General features: G+C 38.9%; 1 protein-coding gene across 1 annotated transcript; it reads left to right on the top strand.

The window, feature by feature from the left end:
• Positions 1–1,757: 1,757 nt before the first annotated feature.
• Positions 1,758–12,250, top strand: KCNJ2 (potassium inwardly rectifying channel subfamily J member 2). Its single transcript, XM_070740262.1, has 2 exons — positions 1,758–1,865; positions 6,923–12,250. Exon 2 carries the CDS (start codon positions 7,130–7,132, stop codon positions 8,405–8,407), a length of 1,278 nt encoding a protein of 425 aa, XP_070596363.1. The 5' UTR covers positions 1,758–1,865; positions 6,923–7,129; the 3' UTR covers positions 8,408–12,250.
• Positions 12,251–23,571: the final 11,321 nt, after the last annotated feature.

Raw genomic sequence — 23,571 nt, 5'->3', positions numbered from 1 at the left:
TCGCTTGATATAGCTGGCAGGGAGGTGTGTGTTTTTTAATAGCAGCCACTGGTTTGGAAGGCAGACGCGTGTGACCTGTGATACTGTACACACAAACACCGGTTGAAGAGGCGGAGCGCGGAGGGTTGTGATTTCATACAGCAAACGCTGATTTATGTGGCGGAGACTTCCATCGCGAACGGCTGCTTCGGGCCCAGGTCACTTTGATGAGAACGATTGATAACGTCTGCTCTTAACTCGATCGCGGAGAATAAAAGTCGACACCGATTTAGTAACTCGTAATCAATTTAAAGAAACCCACCCACCCCAATTCATAATTTCAAGGCGGTAGAAAAAGAGCTAAGGGGATGTTCTTGGCCACAAGCTGCCAAAAGCAAACCGCGCTAGAGTTGTTTTTTTTTAGTCAAAATCCGCTAACCTGATCTCCCATAATATTCCAACATTTCCTGCTCAAGTTTATACCGTCTCCCGATTTTTATTGCTTCCCGGGTTTTTTTTGGGTGTGCGTGTGTGATCAGCTTTTCACACTTTCTAAATCTCCCTTTGGGGGTGGGGAGGCAATTTTTATTTATTTATTTTATTTATTCGGATTTGTATTATAGTTTTGCGTATGGTATGACTGAGCTGTATGGTTTTAATGTTACGGGTTTTAGATGTTGTTTTAATGTATTGGACTTGTTATATTGTGAGCCGCTCCGAGTCCTCGGAGAGATGCGGCATACAAATCTAAATTATAATAATAATAATAATAATAATAATAATAATAATAATAATAATAATGATGATGATGATGATGATGATGATGATGATGATGATGCCGCCCACCTCCCAAAGGACTCTGGGCGGCTCACAACCAAAAACCCCCAAAACACGCAATGTTCAATTTCAACAGGATGCTTCTCTTTTTCCTTAACGGTGCGTCCGCAGCAGTCTGCACCTGCTAAACTTGTTGCAGAAGCTGATTTTACGGGTCGAGGCCCAAACTCCCCGCAGGGTCAACCTGTGGGATCCCCGGCAGGCTTTTTTTCAAGATCCGGACCTCGGGACAACTCTTCTTCCCTGCCTCATGGCAATCCCCCGTTAGTTCCCCTCTCCCCCTCCGTTCTTTGGTTGTTACAATTGGCGAGCCCTCCGTCCAGTTTCGCTGCGTGGAGCTCCCTGCCGTCCACAGCCCGCTGGCCGAATAAGCCAAACCTACATTGGGTTCCCCCCACACACACCTCTGCTATTCCAAACCAAACTGCCCCCCCCCCCATTAATTCTCTATTTTTTTCTCTTGATGCTGCCCATCAGCGCCACGTTGCCTTGGGGGTCTCCGCGGCTTAAGCAGTTACCCGGCCAGCCTTTCCTTCCCCTCCCCTCGCGTTCCTCACCACCATCCGCTTCACACAATTCAGTCCCAAGGTAGCAACAGCGCAGGATTTCCAGCCAGGCAAAATATCGGGGAGAAGGCGGATCCTGGTTCCCGGGGGGTGGGGAGCGCGAGGTACTCTGTTTCCCCACCACCTCCCTTCCCACACTGCGCCCGGCAGACCCAGATAACCCGTTGCCCTTTTGCGTTCTGCGGAGTTGCAGGTTCCCGCGAAGAGTCCGCGGCGCAACTGGAAGGAAGCTGCGCGCTGCCCAGGAGTTAAATGTCACTTTCCCCCCCTCGCTTCTCATTGGTTTGGTTTCAAAGAGGTGGAGACACGCGAGCCGGTATTAAAAATCACATGGGTCCTTCGGGCTAAGGCAGTAGCTTTATTCAAGTTGTTTCATTTGCAAGAGGTGCAGCGGTTAGCGGCGGACCTTCGGCATGCTTCTCTGGATCTTACGCTCTTGCTCCTAATAGTCATTCATTCGCGTAGCTTAAAACTCACCCGCAGGTAAGGAAGAGATTCTTTTTTTTCCGGAGAACACCTAATTATTATTATTCCTAAAGGAGAAAGAAAGAGAACCTGGAAAGCTGGACAAATACTTTGGGAACTGTTGCTACTGGATGCAGAATTCCAACCCCACAATAATATTTCTGAGTGTTGGGGTGGAAAAAAAAATCAGTTTCTGATGGGCGATTTTTCCTCTTGCTAAACTTCCCGCTTATTAGCGGCTGCTTGTAATTCCCCTTTGGATAGTTGGCCAAGTAGTTCCAGGTACTTTCTCGTTCCTAACTGCGCCGATGTAGGTTTTCGCTGCACGAAGCCGACTTTGCAGCGCTTCTCTGCCTAGAAGTTAGCGAAGAAAGCTGCTCGTTGTGGTTGCTCTCTTATTTTTGCTGTTTCCTTTTTTAAAAGCCCGTGATTACCAAATTAAAAAAAATGCTGTGACTCAGGAAAAGGTCACAGCATCTAAGCCCTTGCCCAGTGCTCTTATCTTTCACAACAACCTAAAATACCACATGCTGACTGTTGTTCATCATGCACAGACGACTTGAGTGGATTTTTCCTTTTTTCCCTTTTTTTGGAGAGAGGGAGAGAAGAAGAGAGAGGGAGATGGATGTTGTTATAGGTGCTAAGAACTGGAAGCAACCCCCCCCCTCCAAAACCTGGTGAGAGTTTTACAGCTTGGGAGAGATTGCATCACATTAACTTGAATCATTAGATTTCTCTCCCTCCCCCCAATTTAGATTAAATAATTTTCATTATGCTAAAGCCAGTTACAGATTTTGCCATCGGAAAAATAGTTTATTCTTGGCATGTTTGGTTGGGAACAGCTTCAAGCAGCTTTAAGGACTACTGTGAGCAATTCAAACCTCTTCTTATCAAGCTCTTCTTAACGGGGCTATTTCTGCTTTCCGGATTGTGCTGGGTCAGCCTCTCTCCTAGGCATATGTACAGCTGTATACAGCTGCATGCATATATGCAACACCATATTCAGCCCTTTTTCTATATTTGCACCTACAAAAAGTGGCTTATCAGTGACACGGTCATTTGTGATTACATCGTCATCCTCTTCTTATACAAACAGCTGGCTAGGTATGTTGCCAGCATTGCTGGCACTTTTGTTTGTTTTTAATGCTTTGATTATGGAGGGAAAAAACACACACCATAGAATGGAGATGGATGAAGAGACAGCAAGTACTGGGAGATTGCAGAGTCTGGCAGACTTAGAAGAAAAGAGCATTGATGCGAACTCTCTGCTCAGAGCCATTCTGTTTACTCAAAGGCACCGGCAAGGAGCAGTTAGCTTCACTTAGCAACATGTGCCTGGAACAGCCTCAGTAGAGGTGTATGCTGGCAACTGGGAAATAACTGCTATATGCTCATTAACTATTTCTCCCTCCCCAGTCCTTTTGGTGACTAAAATATCTCATCAGCCTCTCTCTGCTGTGTTTTTGCTCTAAAGCTTCTATGTAGGTAGTTGATTTGGATTCAGAATCTATCAGCTCTATGTACCCCATTTTCTCCACACTCTCCGTCAGACTCCAACTTCCAAAATCTGAATTGGGGAGGGGGGCTAAACAGAAGATTGGCTTTCCTTTTCTAAAGCTGTAGAAGGGCTTAAGAAAACTGAGCTGATCCATGAAGCTAGTCCCAGACATTTTAAAAAAAAAAATTGGGATGTGAAAGAATCGGCTCTATGGTGTAGTTCTGTAGCATGTAGACTCACAATTCAGTTGGCGTTTTCTCCAAGTGGAGTGTGGGATGTCTGCTGGTGGGCAGGAGAAAAGAGAGACAGGTGGGCTCGAGGGACACATAAGCTTTCTGATGACATATGTCTTGGTAAATATTTGCAGCTATATGAGGAAAATGCACTGTCAAGCATGATGCTTGATACCCTATTTTGGATAACCGGGCTCATGTGGCTACATCGCTGAATGGATTATGCATCTGTGATAGAAGAGGAAGGGAAAGAAATGCTTCTGCAGCTAAGAAATGACATTCTGTTATTGGAAACAGTTTCTTACAAAGCACTTTTCATCCTTATCTGGAGATTGTGTGCAATTGTTAACCTCTGACCCCATGGCTTTTTCTTGATGCTTAAAGAAAAGTAAATCATGGAAAAATAGCCAAGACTGTAATAAACTGAATGTGATGTGCCAACACTTTATTTTCCAAAATTCTAGATAAAGTCTCAAAGCCTTGTAGAGTTGTAGTCCAGTTTTTTTTTCTTGAAGGGTCACTTTATCTGACCTCTGTGGAGACTTTGCTTCCAAATTATAGTGCTGATAGTTTATTCTTGGCATGTATTTGAATAAATGCCCATAAATCAATTTGGCTTTGTAAAATCATATTCTGTATAGACATCCTATGTCCCATGCATTTCCCCCGCTTTAAATCCAAGGATTCTTCTCTCACATCTCTCTCTCTCCAATCCTCCCTCTCCCCCCCTCCCAAAACTGTGGGTTTTTGGAAGTTGTCAGAAAATAATGCAGGAAAAAGTTTGCAGGTCACAAATTTACTAATCAAAAACCAGGATTGAGTTCTGCTTATACCTCTGATTTATATTTTCCTCATTCAGCTATTTAGAAAAAAAATCCCTAAAGTACATAATATATGCAGGTGGAATCCAGAAAATTGTACAAAACTTTGTATAATATACAAATTGTACGATATGATTAGATGGCCATAATAGATAAGAAATTCCCCTTCTCTTGTTAAAGTTCTAGATTACTAAAACATGTGGCATAAACTGTTATTATGGCACACGGATTGTTACTGTGTGTAATTTATTTGATATCCTGCCTTTCCTCAGGAGCTCAAGGCAGCTTACATGAAGATCTCCTTTCATTTCATCTCCACAGCAACTCTTTGGAATAGATTGGGCTGAGAGAAAGTCACTGGCTCAAGGTCATTTAATAAATGTTCACAATGAATTTAGACTTGAACTTGGCTCTTCCCAATTGTAGTACAACACTTTAACCACTATTACACATTGGAAAAGCTTAAGTAATATTTTACTTAAATCAATGATTTTTCTTTTTCTTCATCTAAGTCTCTGGAATTGTATTTTTTTTAAAGGTACCCACATTATGAATGTGCCGTCTGTATAACTATAGAAAGGGGGCTCTGAATAAGAGATTTGACATAAAAGAATAAAAATAATAAATCGATGCATTGTCTCCTCCTGCATTTTTAAATCTTTGGATTTTTATGGAAAATGTGAAATGGATGCATTTCACTATGGAAGAAAACTAAATGTTTGCTGGGGTTTCAGTATTTAGAAAGCTATAGTCACATATGCCGGAAATAGTCTACTTCTAAATAAGCCTGCATGGGACTCGTGATATTCCCAGAGGGTATTTTCTTCTGATTAAACAGGCTTAAAATTATGAGTCTTATGTTTGCAACATGTGATGCCAAGGACACCCACCCACTATTAAGCAAACTTGAAAGCAATTATACTTTAGTTATGAATGTAATATATTCAATACAGGTAGTCCTCGAGTTGCAACCATAATGCTTACAGTCGTAAATTATGATAGTTGTGACCAGACCCATTCTTACTACTTTTTAATAGTGGTCATTAAGCGACTGGTCTTAAGTTGAGGACTACCAGTATATGAGAACCAGTATATGAGAACTCTTTAGCTAGGTCAGGGGTAGGCAAAGTTGGCTCTTCCATGACGTGTAGACTTCAACTCCAAGAATTCCTGAGTCAATCATGCTAGTTCAGGAATTCTGGGAGTTGAAGTCCACATGTCATAGAATAGCCAACTTTGCCTACCCCTGAGCTAGATGATCCTTATTTGTCAGTCATTGCGGGTTAGGGGATTGGAAACCATAGCTCCTTTGCTCTTCGGGTTCAAAAATACACACTTGTCTTGTAGAATTCTATTTTGGTTGAAGGATATTTTAATAGCATTGCTTAGGAAGAATCAAAGGCATAAGTCATCAAAGAAGAGTTAAATAAAGAAGCGTGTTTTAAAATACGTAGGCAATGTGATGCAGATTAGCTGCTAATTGGTTGCTTGTATCTTGTCCTTGCATTAGAACATGGATCCCAATCAGGGTCCTTAATTGTTGTATGTCACTAATAAGGCAAAATCAGGGTTATTCTTTATTTTGCTCATTAAATGCTTTACATCCCTTAATCTCGATATTTTTTTCTATTTATCTATCATCCATCCATCTATTTTTGCGTGGACAGCAAGGGGTACATGCTTATTGAGTTATACCCATTAGCTTAAAAATGCAAGTGATTAAAAGATATATAACCTTCCCTTCATAAAGTTATTCTTGGGTCTTGTTTAGGCTTCCATTAAATATTTAATACATTTTGTAGTTTTCATTCCATTAAATTAGCTCCCATGAAACTACTTTGCTTTCACAATCCAAATAGAGTTTTGTAAAAATAATAAAAATAATATTCAGTTATTGCTTTCAAATACTTTTTAAAGAAAAAGCTTTCAAAGGAAAATCAAACCTGTTGAAAATGGATTAAAACAAGAAACTTGGAGTTTTTATTCCAAAATCTCAACATTGTGTGAAAGCAGAAAACTTGGCAAGGGTTATGGGTTGCAGTGTAATATTTGGTCTTTAAAAAAGAATTCCCTTTGATATCACTTGAAAGGTTTCTAGCAGTCTTAAGCCAGATCTGACAAGCTGAACCTCCAATGCCAAAGTGCTATCAGAATAATCCCATTGCTGAATGATTTCAAAAGACTTGCTGTCTTGTTTTGCAAACAGGAATTAGATGGCATCTCTAACACTTTCTGAGATATATACAATTTTAGAATAATATCATTATGGTACTTTAAAAAAATATAAACATTTGATCTGTTTATGTTGCAAGGATATAGATGCTATAGTCAGGATATTTGATGTTTCTTTTCAGGAGAGTTTGATTCTACAGCTATACTAAGTTACCACTGAATAAATTATGTGTTCCTTGAGTAAACAAAATTGAGCATGCCAGGAATAATATTTCTTTTAAAAAATGGGTGGGGGGAGAAAGAGAGATAAGTTTCTAGCATTTGCTGATTCTTTTTTCCCTCTTATTACAGGTCATGTCTCTTCCTGGTAGATGATTATCAGTGAATATCAGAAGTTCTCCTTGGCATAGTCAAGGGTGGACGGAGGCACAGCTTCTCCTTCATTTTTTTTTCATCTGAGTGTGTTCACGAGAACATTCAAAACTGTTTCTCCAAAGAGTTCTGCAGAAACTCAGACTGTTTTCTAAAGCAGAAGCACCAGAGTCCACGTTGGAAGCGATGGGCAGCGTGCGAACCAACCGCTACAGCATCGTTTCCTCGGAAGAGGATGGTATGAAGCTGGCAACTATGGCAGTGGCCAACGGTTTTGGGAATGGGAAGAGCAAAGTACACACCAGGCAACAATGCAGGAGCCGGTTTGTCAAGAAGGATGGCCATTGCAACGTCCAGTTCATTAACGTGGGTGAAAAAGGTCAACGATACTTAGCAGACATCTTTACCACATGCGTGGACATCCGCTGGAGATGGATGTTGCTTATCTTCTGTCTGGCTTTCATCCTCTCTTGGCTCTTCTTTGGTTGTGTATTTTGGTTGATTGCCTTATTGCATGGGGACCTAGAGGAAACGGACAAACCTTGTGTGTCCGAAGTGCGCAGCTTTACCGCAGCCTTTCTGTTCTCCATTGAAACGCAGACCACTATCGGCTATGGCTTCAGGTGTGTCACAGATGAGTGCCCTATTGCAGTCTTCATGGTGGTTTTCCAATCAATAGTTGGCTGCATCATTGATGCCTTCATCATTGGCGCTGTCATGGCTAAGATGGCGAAACCCAAAAAGAGAAATGAAACACTCATCTTCAGTGACAACGCTGTGGTAGCCATGAGAGATGGAAAACTCTGCTTGATGTGGAGGGTTGGCAATCTGCGCAAAAGCCACTTGGTAGAGGCACATGTGAGAGCTCAGCTCCTCAAATCTCGGATCACCACCGAAGGAGAATACATCCCTCTGGATCAAATAGACATCAACGTTGGGTTTGACAGTGGGATAGACCGTATATTTTTGGTCTCGCCCATTACAATTGTCCATGAAATAGATGAAGAGAGCCCTTTATATGACTTATGCAAGCAAGATATGGACAATGCAGACTTTGAAATTGTGGTCATATTGGAAGGCATGGTGGAAGCCACAGCTATGACCACTCAGTGCCGTAGCTCATATCTAGCAAATGAAATTCTGTGGGGCCATCGCTATGAGCCGGTCCTGTTTGAAGAAAAAAACTACTACAAAGTGGATTACTCCAGGTTCCACAAAACATACGAAGTGCCGAATACGCCCCTTTGCAGTGCCAGAGACTTAGCCGAGAAAAAATATATCCTCTCGAATGCAAATTCATTTTGCTATGAGAATGAAGTTGCCCTTGCAGGCAAAGAGGAAGAAGACAGTGACAATGGGGTGCCTGAGAGCACAAGTACAGACACTCATCCAGAGATGGACCATGTTAGCCAAGCAGGGGTGCCCCTAGAACCAAGACCTTTAAGGCGAGAGTCTGAAATATGACTGTGTGGGGAGAATACTTTCTGCAATGTTTAAACTGTATCTCACCATAACGGGCACGCTGCATTGAGAAGTGGCTGCAAACAGGTTTTCAGCTGATGGTACTGTTGGACACAGATGGGCAAGCAGCCCTAAGGAGTCAAAACCTGAGCTGGTTTCAAGTGCTGTCTTCAGAGTAGGTACAGCAAGGCGTGAACTTGGAACCTGAAGCACTATGTCTATTAATTGCTAAAAGGCACATATGTTGTAGAATAAATTATGTATATATATTTTTTACAAAACTTGAACTTGCAGGCAAGCTTTGGTTGAGCTCTATTGTTTGTTATCCATTGTTTTTCCTACCCAAATGCTTCTCCCTTGGGAACAAGAACATTTTTAATGGCATAACCAAGGCAAGAGTTTGCCTTGTGGTTTATTTTTTCTTTTTAAAAATTGCTGCTAACTACTTGAACACAAACTGTAATTATTTTTGTCGCAGTTTAATACTTGTTTCCTTTTATATATATATGGATCCTTTTAAACAGAAAAAAAAGGGGACAACCCCCTCCCCCAGTCTTGAATTTGTTTATTCTAAAGCTCTGTCCATCAATCAAGTGACTGGCAAACTGGGAAATCTGTCTGTTGAGGCCAGTAGTTTAGTACCTCGAATCAATTTCTCTTCCCGACTATCCAGTTACAGGAAAATTCTTATGTAACACAAGGTCATGTAGTAGCCTATAGCAAGCTATTTTTTAAAATAAAATAGTGCTAGGAAATGGCATGAGATTCATTTCACCCAATATATGTTTTGATTTCCAAACTACCTAAGTGAATACCAAAGAAAAAAATGCACATTTTTGCACAGTGGACTTTTTATTTAAATACAACAGGCTGCTTTCAGACTATTTTTCCTCCCCTTCAGGTCCTTCATGTGTGTATTTTTTTTACTGCACCTTATTCCAAAAATCAGGTTTAGTGTACAATTAACAGTCTTTTTTTTTCACCATTGCCCTGGTTTAGGGAAATACCACCACCAAGATTTGCTTGATTGTGACTGATAACAAATCTAGATATAGGTAATAAGCTTCCAATTTATTTTTAAAGGAAAAGAAAAAAAAGTTGAGTCCAGGGAACCAAACACCTGTTCTTTCCTGTTTGTTAAACACCAAAAAACTGTGGCATAAAATTGAGGGTTAAGTCATGCATACATTCCAAAGTATGGTCTAGGATGTAAGCCTATAATAGAAGCAGACTGACATTTAGGAGAAATGCACCATTGCACGTAACCAAAGGTAGAGTTATTCTCTGTTATATTTGTTAGAGATTGGCAAAGCGTTTTTTCAGCCATGTAGGTTAACTTAAGTAATAGGAGCACAGTTGCCGTAAGGTCTCAAGAGACAAGAAACTGACATGGAATAATCTGATGCAAGATTCACCATGCAGTGGTTTTGTGTAGTTTTTTTGGCATAACTTCCCCTTACCAGAATAGGGGAACGGAAAATGACTGTGTGCCGTTATGTTCTGCTGAAGGGAACATTATTTGAAGTGGACAATACTGTAAAAGTTTTCCCCTTGTTTGGGGGAATTTAATGAGTGATACGTCTTAGGGTGATCAGTGGGTGCAGTAGCTCTACCAAAGCCTTTGAACCATGACTTTCATGGTATTTTTGGGTCCCTGGCCAAGAATGCTGTAACACTTTATCTGTGCCTCTAAGATCAAGTGTACCCATTTAGCTGCTTCCTTAGAGTCCTCTCCAAAGGCCGAGAAGAAGGGTGTCACAAAGGGATCACACTCCAGATTCTTTTACAGTATTGAATCTCACTGTATGCCATTAAAAATAGCTTGTTCTGGGTCTAGTACTGTTGGCAAAAACAGAGCTCCAGCGAGATTTGGGTGTCCCAATTGCTCTGTCTGGAGACAGTGGCAATTTCCCAGAGAGGATGGAATTTAAGCAGAGTAGATGGATTTGAATCTCGAGAAATCTGTTAATTGTGGACAGGTTTTTGTTTGGTTTTTTTGCTCTTCCTCTTTATCCAAATATTGTTTCTATAACATAGGCTGAGGCTAAACTCTTAAGAAAACAACCACACTCTATGGAGAGAGTTAAATTTGCATGGCAACCTGACTGGAGCCCAGTCAGGGAAATAAATGAAAAGCAATTGAAGGTGATTTGTGCTGCTATCATGATATATATTTTTGTAAAGGAAAATAAAGTGCAAACCAAAGAGTATTTAGTAATACGTCAAACAAAGTGAGGAGGAAGCTACTCCAAAATGCACAAAGTTCCCACTTGCAGAACTAGAAAGGTGGGTTGACAAAGTGTTCAATATATATTCATTTTTAAAAGAAACACACTCAGAAAGGGATTTTTCTAAAAACCGTAAATGTTCTTTTTTGGCGCAGAGTTGAGATTTCCAAGATGCAGGGTTTTATGTTTTCAAATTTTTAAAAACAAATAATGTACATTTTTATAAAGTTTATCAAGTATTTTTTCATATTTAAAGCCAAATGTAAATAGAAATCCATTTAACAAGAAAAAGAAAAAAATGACAGGAGATAAGGTCAAGTTGGCATCATTTAGGACCTACGATGCTGCTGGTTAGCATGGTTTTTAGCAAATATTTGCAAGCCTTATGGGGTTTCTAATGCAATGAGTTATTTTTGTTATTTATTTAGGCATGGATGTTTAACTTTGTTGTGTTTTTCCCCTTGCTATTGGCATTTTTTTCATGTCAGATTGCTGGAGACTTGATGAGAGTGAATAATCAGTTGCACTCTGTTGGATTATATTTTTTTCTTCAAGCAACCCTTTGTCTTTCCTTGTATATGTGTCTATCTGTGTGTGTTGGGGGGAGGGGAATTTCTCCAAAGAAAGTTCTTACATCATGGTACCTAATGGCCCTAACATGTCTCTATAATTATTTTTAAAACAAAACAAACAAAAGCATGCCTGAGGAGATGTAGCCTGGGTCCCATGATCCTTCTAAAGATATACAAACGAGTTATTTTCATAATAAGGGCAATTAAACCTAATCATAAAGGGCATTTGTTCAAAGAGTTGAGATAATATAGATCTGTGATGCAATCATTGACCACTTACACTGATGGGAAATTTCCTACTGATTTTGCTGGAATGTGAATTGCTCACTCAAGTCACCAAGCTGCAAACATGAGGTCAGGGACAAACAGTAATTTTCCTATTCCCTGAAAAAAGAAAGCCAAAAATACTTGAATGGGGGCCCTTCATATATGGATCTGTTTTACATAAGGCATACTCAAGAGAGAGCAGGAGAAAGATGATGAATTGCTATTGCTACCGTACTCCTCTGTAGTCCGGTGTGCAAAATTTTATTTTTTTAAAAAAATCACTAAGCTCATTCTATTTTGGTTGGGGGCTAAGACATAGTTAAACCACAGTTGCTCTTCCATCTCTTGTGCATGCTTTTGGCCAAGACAAAGGGTTCTGAAGTGGTTATTTTTGTCCTCTTATGTCCATTTTAAGTGTGTGTTTGTGTGTGTGGGGGGAATTAACAAGGTAAAACTGAGAAGTACTGTAACGTCTTTTGGAAAAAAAATGTTGGCTGCTGTTAACTGTTTTCAAGTAGCAGAGGGCTGCGTAGTTGCCATCCCATGGGCAACCTAAGAGAACTCCTTTTTCTTCTCATAAAAGGATTTCTCTCCTGCAGCTGTTTGTAAGGTGAACAAAACTATCGGCATTTGACAATCCTTCTCCCTTATGGTTTCCTTACTTGCAGCCTTTTGTATCAAAGTCTTCCTAATGTACTGCACAATTCATGGACTGTACAGATTTTTATATATATTATGTCTTATTTTATTATTTCTAAATAAAGAAATGAATATTCTTGCACTTTTTATATGTAACTGGTTTTTTAAAAAAAAAAAAAACCCACAAATTATTACCGACATTAATGGCATAGTCACTTATACAACTAGCTGACCTTGCTTCTTGAGTTCGCTGGGCATTCGTGGAAATAGCAATTGGCTCTTTATAACAGCTGAAAAATAAAGAGGTTTAATGTCATTTACTTCTCCATCCTCAACTCTACAACATTCAAGAAGATGCACCAGGATTGTATTTACTTAACAGCTTTTTACTAGTGTAGAGTCCCCTACAATTGCAGTTTCTTGTATTTGTAGACAAAACAGAATCCTTATCCTTCATTATTTATCATGGATTGTATAAAACGCAACCCTTTCTGATGGTTTCCTTATCCCTTGCCTTTCCCAGGCAATATTTTAGAAAGGAAACCCTTCATATTGCTAAGCTTCATTGGTAAACATTTTGTGTCTTTTCTTCAATTTATTCTGGACAGCTGAAGTCTCAGTTTTGCCTGAGCTGGAAGAAGAAAGGTTGCACTGACTAATACGGCATTAGGAAAGCGGCTGTTTATGATGCATTATATTTCAATCCAGCGACAGTGCAGCTGAATGGAAGGCAAACAGTGACAGCCTAAAGCTGAAGCCCTAATCTTCGGGGACCAAATACACTTTGGAGAACATCTTGTGGACATGCTCAGGAAAAATATATCTTCTAGAGCAATAATGGTGAACCTTTTTTTTTTGGCTTGGGTGCCAAAAGGGTGTACACACATACACAACAGCTTGCGCACACGTGCCCACAACCATAATGCAATGCCCTTCCCCCACACATGTGCACACAATCACCCCGCCACTGTCCTGAATGCATGCGCACATGCCTCACTGAAGCCTCGAGTTCCAGTAGGCCCATTGGGCTGTTTTTTGCCCTGGCCTAACAGGCCAATTGGAAGTTTGGAAATGAAATGAACGTGGAGCTGCCTTACTACTTACCTTCAGATAGTTGCAACCAGGCCTAGCACATCTCGGCCCATTTCTTCTGCAGCAGCAAAGCTTTCCCGAAGACCTCTCTAGCCAATAATAGAGCTTTGAATCAATCCGGGCCTCTGTTATCAGCTTCAGAGGCCTTTCCTAAAGGCCTTTTCTGAAGGCCACTCTAACCAATAGCAAAGCTCTGGATCGATCTGGAGCTCTGTTGTCGCCTGCAGAAGCCTTCAGAAAAGCCTTGCTGGCTGCAGAAGAAATGGGCTGAGGTTTGGGAGGCCTGGCTGCAACTGTTCAAAGCTGAAGAAGTTCCTGAAGACCTCTGACAGAGAAAAGGAGGGTGAGGGTGACATACACAAGTAAATTTCTGATTGCGCCATTTTTGCCATCCCCAGGCTTCAGGAGACTTTTCTGAAGACTGGGGAGAGGGCAAACAGCTGAAAAGAAGGCAGAAAATCAGTTGGCCATCAAGCACATGCGTGTTGGAGCTGGCATAGGGCATTGCCTTGCATGCCCTCAGATATGGCTCCATGTGATAGGTTTGCCATCACTGTTCTAGAAGATGATTTTTTAAAGACTGTCGTTCACATCCTAGATGCTGTTGCCCTCCCCCCAATGGAGGATAGTAATCTATTGCAGTTTCTCACAACAGTTTGTTTTGGAAGAAAGCCTCTGGAATGTATAGAGAAACCAGTGGCAGTTAGTTATTATATTTATATCCTGTTTTTTCCTCTAGGATGGGGATGGCAATCCTATGATACTCGTGTCACAAGTGATCACCATGTCATTTTTTGGTGACAAACAAGAATCTGATGGTGGTCTCGCCTGGCCTCTCTGTAGGTAACTCAAGGCAACAAATATTCACAATACTCCTTGCGTTCTTTTTCCCCACAATAAACTTGTAAGGTGAGTTGGGATAAGAGAATGATTGGCCGAATGTTAGGTGGATTTCATGCCTAAGGTGGAAATAGAATTCACTGTCTTTCTAGACCAGCACCAAATTTATTTAATTTAATTTAATTTAATTTAATTTAATTTAATTTAATTTAATTTAATTTAATTTAATTTAATTTAATTTAATTTAATTTAATTTAATTTAATTTAATTTAATTTAATTTAATTTAATTTAATTTAATTTATTTATTTATTTATTTATTTATTTATTTATTTATTTATTATTTATTTATTTATTTATTTATTTATTTATTTATTTATTTATTTGATTTTTATGCTGCCCTTCTCCTTAGACTCAGGGCGGCTTACAATATGTTAGCAGTAGCACTTTTTAACAGAGCCAGCCTATTGCCCACACAATCCAGGTCCTCATTTTACCCACCTCAGAAGGATGGAAGGCTGAGTCAACCTTGAGCCGGTGATGAGATTTGAACCACTGACCTACAGATCTACAGTCAGCTTCAGTCGCCTGCAGTACAGTGGCCTGCTGCGCCATCCTGGCTCTCTATATGCTGTAATTTTTATTTATTATTTTTATTTTTTACTAGTTAATTGAATTTGGATTTGGTTTTAATTGTCTGTAATGCTAACATTTACCTTGGTTTTTTTTTTTTTAGTTTGGGTCTTTCACATAAACCGCTGAGAGATTTTTTCATGGTAAATGCATGAAATAAAGAAATGACTGAATTATATGTGCAACATGATCCCAAGGGGAAAAACCCAATACAGTATTTGCCCAGGATTTAAAACAAAGATACATGCCAGGAAAACTTTCAATCCAGCTATGCCGAGAAGAGTACCCCATCCTGACAGTACTGTTGTTATCAATGCCACCATCTTGCTAGCTTTAAAAAAAAAGGAGATAAAGTTGTGTGTGCTCACTTTTTCCATGATACTTCAATCAGACAAGTTTTAATGCCTGGTGTTCAACATAATGTATCATCCCTTCCTTGACTTGCTAGAGTGTCACTAATGGTAAGGAAGGTTTTCGGAGGTCACAGAGTCCTTGGCATACTTTCCAGTTCTTCAATTACTTCCTAAATCGGCAAGGATATTGAGCATAACACTTTAAGACATCTAAATTTGCTGAATTCCAAAGCAACAAATGTGGAAAAAAGAATCTCCTTGCCATTTTGCAAGTTACAAATTACAGCTTGAGATATAAATATTGATTTTTGTTTCTATGATTTGGTTTTTGACACATAGTGAGCTATGCTTTTAGAGTCTTCGGAGAGGGGCGGCATACAAATCCAAATAATAAATAAATAAATAAATAAATAAATAAATAAATAAATAAATAAATAAATAAATAGCTGCCAATTTATTTATCTATCTATCTATCTATCTATCTATCTATCTATCTATCTATCTATCTATCTATCTATCTATTTATTTTGCAGAAGCAAAACACAAGATGACAGCACCTATGGCAACACTAAGAAAACTAAATTGGGGTGTGGCAGGACTGGGTCACTGCCAGTTCTAGCAACTCAGACTGCCAAGTTACTAACGGTTCTATAGATCTGGTCTGAACCGGTGGGAACCCACCTCTGGTATTCATCAAAACCTATAAAATAATACAAGATTCAGTTTCTGGGTGATGGTATGATGGCTACATATTTCTACAAGTTGATATTTTTTGAGATGTTTGAAGAGTTTGCCTTTCTTTGCTTGGTATTTCGGGAAATTGTGATCTAATATCTATGAAAGGAATTAGATCTGGTAAAGTGAACATACACTATCCTTATCACAACTGAATGTGCTGAGTTTAGCTCAGTTTAATTAAAAATTTATAGTCATAGATAAAAAAATGTATACAGCACAACTATCCAATAAAAGACTATTCATGCCTGAAATAAGCACACATGGAACAACAAAGTTCAAAGGCTTCTAATTGTCACAGATAAGGTACAAATGTTTGGCTAGAATCTAGAAACCTCCTGATCATGGTAATTTAGTTGGTAGCACTAGGCTGCCATAGGAGAGTAGTCTGTACACATTGCAATCAGAGGGAAGATTAAAATCTGTCCTTCAAAGAATATATTGACATCTTCATTTTCAATGAGCAATGCTTTAAGAAAAATAAGAAATATCACTGAAAAATATATTTTTTTCCTTTCAAGATTACCTACCTTTTGGAGGGGAAGGAGAAGGAGGGGAGGGTGAGGAAAGAAGAATCTGGAAGTGATTTTAATTGTCATTGAACCTCTGCTAATGTGGATCCACAGAAACATTCCTTCGGACAAATTCTTCTCTTTTTCTGATTCTTCTTTTCATGTACGTTAAAATCAGATGGATCTCCTGTAATATGCTGGGTAAGATAGTGATGTCAATTGTGCTTTTAAAAATTCACCCCGGCCTAAATCCTAAATCCTAAATTCATTCATTGTGACGATAAGTGCCTTGGAAATTCTAGGATTTGGGAAGGCATCAAGAATCTATAAGTGAAAAATGGGAAGTCATATCTTGTATAGAAGCATGATGTTGGGCCACATAGTCTCATAGAACTAGATACAATGGGATTGGCATCTACAAAACCAGAGTTCTGCATGGTGCCCTGGAACCAAGTCTTCAAATATAATTAACTACCAATCATCTATAAAAGCAGGTTACAAATCAATTTCAACAGTCTTACTCCTTTAGTTTTTCTCCTCTTGAGTTTCTTCCTCATGTTGCATATTCATTTCCAGATATGTTGAGATGGCTGTGAGTCCAATGAAAAACAGCAAGCAGTTAAAAACACTTAGCAACTTCTGCCCTGTGCTTATCATTCTTTCATTTAGAATGATCTCCACTCAATTCTATTATACACATCTTTGACAACCTGCATATGAAAGTAGCTTTACCTTTGTTTATAATTGCATGTCATTGGACAAAAGTGATGTTCTCTTTTTTCTGGAAGTAAAAATAATTGTTTGGAAAGCAAAAATATTTTTTTGGAAAGCAAAAATAACTTCTTGGAAGCATTTACACTTCCTTCCCATAAGCTCATAATTCTACAACAGAACATTGATTTAGGATATAATTAATTTTACAGTACTTTTATATTAGCACTATGCAACTGTTTTTAATCCATTGGCAGTACAACATAACATCATTTTCTCAGAATCGAGCTGCCATTTATTTTTTGCTTTCAATAATGAACTTATCCTGACATAAGGGGAAAAAAACCCCTCAATACACAATGTTTCGTGTCAGATAAACTCCTGTGCTACTCCACTGTATGGAAACAGTATAGTATGTCTTGTTTTAGGAATAAAATTGTACTGGGAGCTGTGCTACAGTATAAATAATCTCCTTTTTCGTCCTTAATGATCAACCTCCTGAGTTTTCTAAAGATAAAAGATAAAGTGTGTGCGTGTATGTGTGTGTGTAGATGACAAACTGAGGGACAAAAGAATAAGTATAAAAATAGAAATATGGGCTTATAACTACAACTGAATACCAACAAATAGCCCAAATCTGCAAAGCTACTTGAGAGTTGAGACAGGAATGCTAAGGTTCAGAATGAGCTACGATTTGCAACAAATATCAAAATAACAACAACAACAAAAATATTTTGATATGTAAGGAGCAAGAGGAAAAACAAGGAATGATTGGAGAGAAGTGGAATTGTTTAATTTGTTTTTACATAAATAAAAGGAAAAAAATAGTCTAACATGTCAAAAGATGTAGTAGGATGAAGAGGGATGCAGGTCAAAATACATAAGGAATTGGGTAACAGAACATTTAACTGCTTTAAATAAGTTCAGGTCTCCTGGACCAGATGGTTTACATCCCAGGATATTGAAGGAGCTGGCAGATGCTATCTCGGAACTATTGAATGAAATATTTGAGAGCTCCTGGAGCACAAGGAAAGTGCCAGAGGACTAAAAAAAAGAGTGGATGTGGTTCCAATCAATCGAATCAAAGTGTGTGTGTGGGGGGGGGGGGTATTGGTTGGGGAAGTGGATCCAAACAGACCAATCAAGTTGACATCAATACCCAGGAAAATCCTGGAAAATGTAATCAAGCAGTGGATTTGTTGCTTACTCAAAACAAGGTATTTTGTTTCAACACTTTGTTCCTTTCTAGCTGCTAGAAAGGAACAAGGTGTCTAATAGAACACAGCATGGATTTGTTAAGAGCAGGTCATGCCAAAGAAATCTTATTGCCTTCTTTGATAAAGTGACTAAATTAATGGACATAAAAATGGAAATATAGTATATTTAGATTTCAGTAAGTCATTTGATAAAATAGACCACAGCCTATTTCTTGGTGAAATAGAACAATGCAATATAGACAGTACCACTATCAGATGGATCTGTAATTGGCTGAGTGTGTGGTTTTCAATGGAAATATATATGCAGTGGGGTACCTCAAGGTCCTGTCTTGGGCCTAATGCTCTTCAACGTAATATAAAAAATATTAAATAAAAAATATAATATAAAAAAGCATGTTCATAAATGACCTAGATGACGGGGTTTATTTATTTATTTATTATTTATTAATTGGATTTTTATGCCGTGCCTCTCTGAAGACACAGAATGGATTGAAGAAGTATTCATCAAATTTGCAGATTGCTAACATTTCAGATGGTGCTGCCACCTTGTTTTTTTTCTTATGTGCATGCATAGAAGCTTTCTTTTAGTACTGCACATGAGCACATCACTGAGCAAACTGGCAGTAAAGAAATCCAGAACTCCCCTCTGACCATTGCTTAAGTATGGAGTCAGCAGTGTGCTACAGCTGGCAAAACAGCCAACATAGTCCTAGGATGCATCAACAGAAGGATGGCATCAGGATCATCAAAAGTAATAGTATAAGAGTACTATCTATGCCATACTAGTGAGGCCACATTTGGAATACTGCCTTTAATTCTGATCATCCTAACCCATAAAAAGATGCTGAGGCCCTAAAAAGAGAAGAACAACAAAGATGACAATGGAACTGGAGGCTAAATCTATTAAGAAGAGCTAAACAATTATGTGTAGCTTAATAACAAGAAAAGAGGGAAAGAATCTTCCAGTTCTTGAAGGGGTGCTACAGGGAAGAGGGCATCAATTTATTTTCCATAGCACCTAAGAGTTGGACAAGAAGCAATGGATAAAACTCATCAGAGGGAGATCCAACTTGATAATAAGAAATAATTTCCTGGCAGTAAAAATGCAATGGAACAGCTTGCTCTATCACTGAAGGTTATCAGGAAAAGATTGGGTAGCCATTTGTCCAGGAAAGTATAAGGGCTATTGCCTTCAGTAGGAGATTGGATTAGAAAATCTCCAAGTTCCATTTGAGCTCTATTTGAGCTCTCTCTCTCTCTCTCTCTCCCTCTCTCTCTCTCTCTTTCTCTCTCTCTCTGTCTCTGTCTCTCTCTCTCTCTCTCTCTGCCTCTGTCTCTCTCTCTCTCTGTCTCTCTCTCTCTGTGTCTGTAATTTACAGCAAAGAATTTGATAATTCTGTTTTACTTTTTTGTCATTATTTTTAGTCCTTCTGATATTGCTGAAATAGTCCACAATATATAAAAAGCATGTTCTGGCTTAGAAAAGATTATGAATCATGAAGAACTATGCCTTAGACCAGTGATGGCAAACCTTTTTATTTTTTGCTCGGCTGCCAAAAGGGTGTGCACACAATAGCACATGTGTGTGTGCTTACACCCATAATGTAATGCCCTCCCTCATACATGTGCACACAACCCCCTCCCTGCTGCCCCCATGCACATGCACGCAGGCCTCACTGTAGCCTCCAGACTTCCGTTATATTGGATCCTTGGCGGAATGAAGGACTGCAATCTTGTAGTGAGTAACGGTTCTTTTATTAACAGGAAGTAACGGTTACAGAACTAGACAAGACAAACATGGTCGTGCCTGGCAGCTATATATATACTGGGCTGCCAGGCTGGGCCAACCAATCACCTTGCAGTATTCTCCCGCCCAAAGAATATGGGGCGGGTACAAGGCTTAACTGTTCTCTGGACACAACACGTTAGGCCCGTTGGACTATTTTTTGTCCTCCACAGGCCTGTGGACGCAAAAAATGGGCCCAACGGGCCAAACCTCTGGTTGGGTCCATTTTTCTTTTACCATCCAAGGGCTCCTGAAGTTTCTCTGAAGCCCGGAGAGGGCAAAAACAGCCTCCCACACCCTTCGGAAGGCTGAAAACCAGCTGGCCAGCGTGCAGATGTCAGTTGGAGCTGACATAGAGCAATGCCATGTGTGCCCTCAGATATAGCTCTGTGTGCTGTTCAGTGTACATATGAAGAAATAGGATTGCATTCACCCTGAAAAACTTGTGTGTTATCAGTCAATTGCAATCTACGCTCATACAGTGGTGTGCACTCATAGCATGCAAATGATCAAGGTTTCTGCTTTTCATCAATCTACATCACTTGAAAAAAGCTTACTATGTACAATTTGTTTATGCAAAAACATTTTTCACTTGTTTTACTTGCATTTATAGACACTGAAATTAGAACAAGCACAATACTAATTTCTTCCTTCCCCTTTCTATATTTTCATATGAAAAAAGTTGAATGTCACACTATTTGTATGTTGATTGACTTGGGTTTTAGTCACAAAAATGCAAGTTTTGGTTGTCCTCTGGAATACAAGATTTTCTTGAATTTGTACAGGTAGCCCTCAACTTATGATCACAATTGAGTGCAAAATTTCAGTGGCTAAGTGAGACAGTGAAGTGAATTTTGCCCTATTTTATGATCTTTCATGCCACAGTTCTTAAGTGAATCACTGCAGTTGTTAAGTTAGTAACACAGTTGTTCAGTGGATCCAGCTTCCCTGCTGACTTTCTGCTTAGAAACTGACAAAAAAGGATCACATGACCCTGGGAGAATGGGGTATTGCAACTATTATTAATATAAGTCAATTGCCAAGTGGATGAATTTTGAATTCTGCAATGGTTGTCAGTGTGAAAAATGGTCATAAATAATTATTTTCAGCGCCATTGTAACTTGGAATGTTCACTAAATGAGCTGTTGTAAGTCAAAGATTAACTGTACACATTTTGATATATTACCCCCTGTGTTTCATATGATAGTTCTAAAAAATATGGTCTTAACTTTTGAGAATTCTGATAAATATTCCTTATGTTGCTCTACTTTTCTTACTTAGCAGTATTTTTTTGGCTGAAAAAAATTAAGGATATAATCTTAGGATGGGTTCTGCTATCCCAATGCCTCTGCTTGCAGTGTGTGCTGCCCAGAAGCTTCAATACTATAATCAGAGTTAGGGGGAAACATATCACTATGACATTGAAAAAGACTTTGTTCTGCATTTTTCATTTCCATTATCAATACAGTAAAATATGCTATGTGAAGCCCTCCTGATGTTACTAAATGCAGCTTCCTTCATCATTGGCCAGGCTAACTGGTGCATCTTGGAACTGTAATTTGGCAACATCTGGGGAAGCATACATTCTGACCCTACTATAATGTTCAGGCTTAGTGTTTTGTAATGTAAGAAGTTGTGTTACATAAAGGCAGAGGACTTGTCAGCATTGTTTGCATTGACTTAAAAGTTTTGGCTTTCCAGGATTTCAGTGAAGAGTCTTTTTCAATTGCCAGCATTGAATCTGAGAAGTTCTAGGAAATGAGCTCAGGGATTTTCATGTGAAAAACAGATCCTTGTTCATGATGCTCTGCCCATCCTACTTCCTACACATTCTTTTTTTTTTTTTTAAAGAATTTCAGTGTATTTTGATGAACCTTCTGTATGTTGTGCCACTGCTGCCAGAGATAAGAAGGATGCTCTATGTTTTTGCTATTTCTTCTGTTTGGCATGAATTTCCTCCATTGGAATAGATCTTTCTCAAGCTGCGGTGGAAAGCCATTGCTCATGTTAGCCTCTTGGCAGATAGACCACAGCACAGTATCCCTCCTGGCTCTTCCTTCCGTTAAGAACAGTGCACTTCAGAGGCTGAACAAATAATAAGTGAGCTCTCAAAGTTTGACTTGGCATCAAATGCAACAGTCGCAACTATTTTAATCTAGTTGCTTGAGTATATATTTGAATTATCTCCATCATTTTTCACTCCATGTTGTTGATCTAATAGGCGTAGGGTCTAGTTATTTTTATTGTTCATCTATATTACCACACATACTCATATCAGTTCAAACTGGTTTCATTTCCTTATACTATAGGCTTTTTATTATTTCCAAGCATATGTGTAAATTGTAGGAAAGGGCCAAAATGTTCCCAAAATATTGTCAAATCTTAAAATCAAAACAAGTAGAAGTGTGCAATCTTAGGAGGAAATCTCTTGCATTTGAATCAGCTAAGAGTGTAACTAATGCAACCACACTCATTTTCTAACTAGCCATTGTGACAATAATTGAGCAAAGTGAATCAAGGCTCTTGACACAAGTACTTGATACAAGTATTGAACTGAGTGAATTAAACTTCATACAAGATAGATTCCCATTTATGAACATCTAGATTATTATCAGTCAATGCAGCAGTGATTCTGATTTATAAACATGCTGGTGGTAACAAAAGGATTAAATTATTAAAAGCAGAACCCTTAGCTACTTCTGAAATAAATTTAGCTTTTCTTTTTTAAAAAAACATGTATTCCTATCACTTGGAGGATAAAAAAAGTTTCCTAGTCTCCTGATTTTGCTCTAACCGTTATTTTATGAAAATGAAAGCATTTTTGCTTACAGTAATATATTGTATAAGCAGGTGGTTTAATTTTTCATTCAAAACTCCAGAGTCTCCTAGACCTCAATTTTGATTGAATCTTTCCACATTTTAAATGCTACCTGTTGTTTTGTCATTGTTATGCTGAATCTTTATGATCTGTCAAATCTGATGCTGGAAAAGGGATAGAGTTCTTATTCATTATTTAGGGAAGAGTTTGACAAAAAGAGAGAAAATCATGTTCAGCTGCTGTATCATAAACAAATGTTTGCAATGTAGCGTGATGCTGAATGGATCAAAAGCATTTTTCATCCTCAGAAGTAGTACTATATAGTATGAGGGTCACCCAAGAATGTAATGCATCACATTTTTTCTTCAATAATTATTTATTGAACACAATGAAGCTTACACACAAGAAAGAATGATGTTTCTTCTACATTCCCTATTTTTCCACATAATCTCCATCCTGTTCTATGGCCTTTCTCCAGGGAGACACAAGGGAGTGTATCCCCTGTCGGTATCATTCCTTTTTCTGGTCCCGAAGCCATTTCTGCGCTGCGAGAATCACCTCTTCGTCATCCTCAAAATGTCTTCCACGACTAACCATACTTCTGTAGACTGCAGATTCTCCATAAACTGTACACAAACATTTGTGAATGTTCCCAACAGTTTCTTTCTCTGCAGTGAGAAATTCAATGACGACACGCTGCTTGTAATGTTCCTCACTTACAGATGCCGTTTTGAAACACTGCTGCAGCTACACTATCTGTCTGAAG

The sequence above is a fragment of the Erythrolamprus reginae genome, chromosome 2, assembly GCF_031021105.1.
Source record: "Erythrolamprus reginae isolate rEryReg1 chromosome 2, rEryReg1.hap1, whole genome shotgun sequence".
Classification (NCBI taxonomy): Eukaryota; Metazoa; Chordata; class Lepidosauria; order Squamata; family Dipsadidae; genus Erythrolamprus; species Erythrolamprus reginae.
The sequence above is the reverse complement of the archived record's forward strand: the minus strand, read 5'-3'. Positions and strand labels throughout refer to the sequence as shown.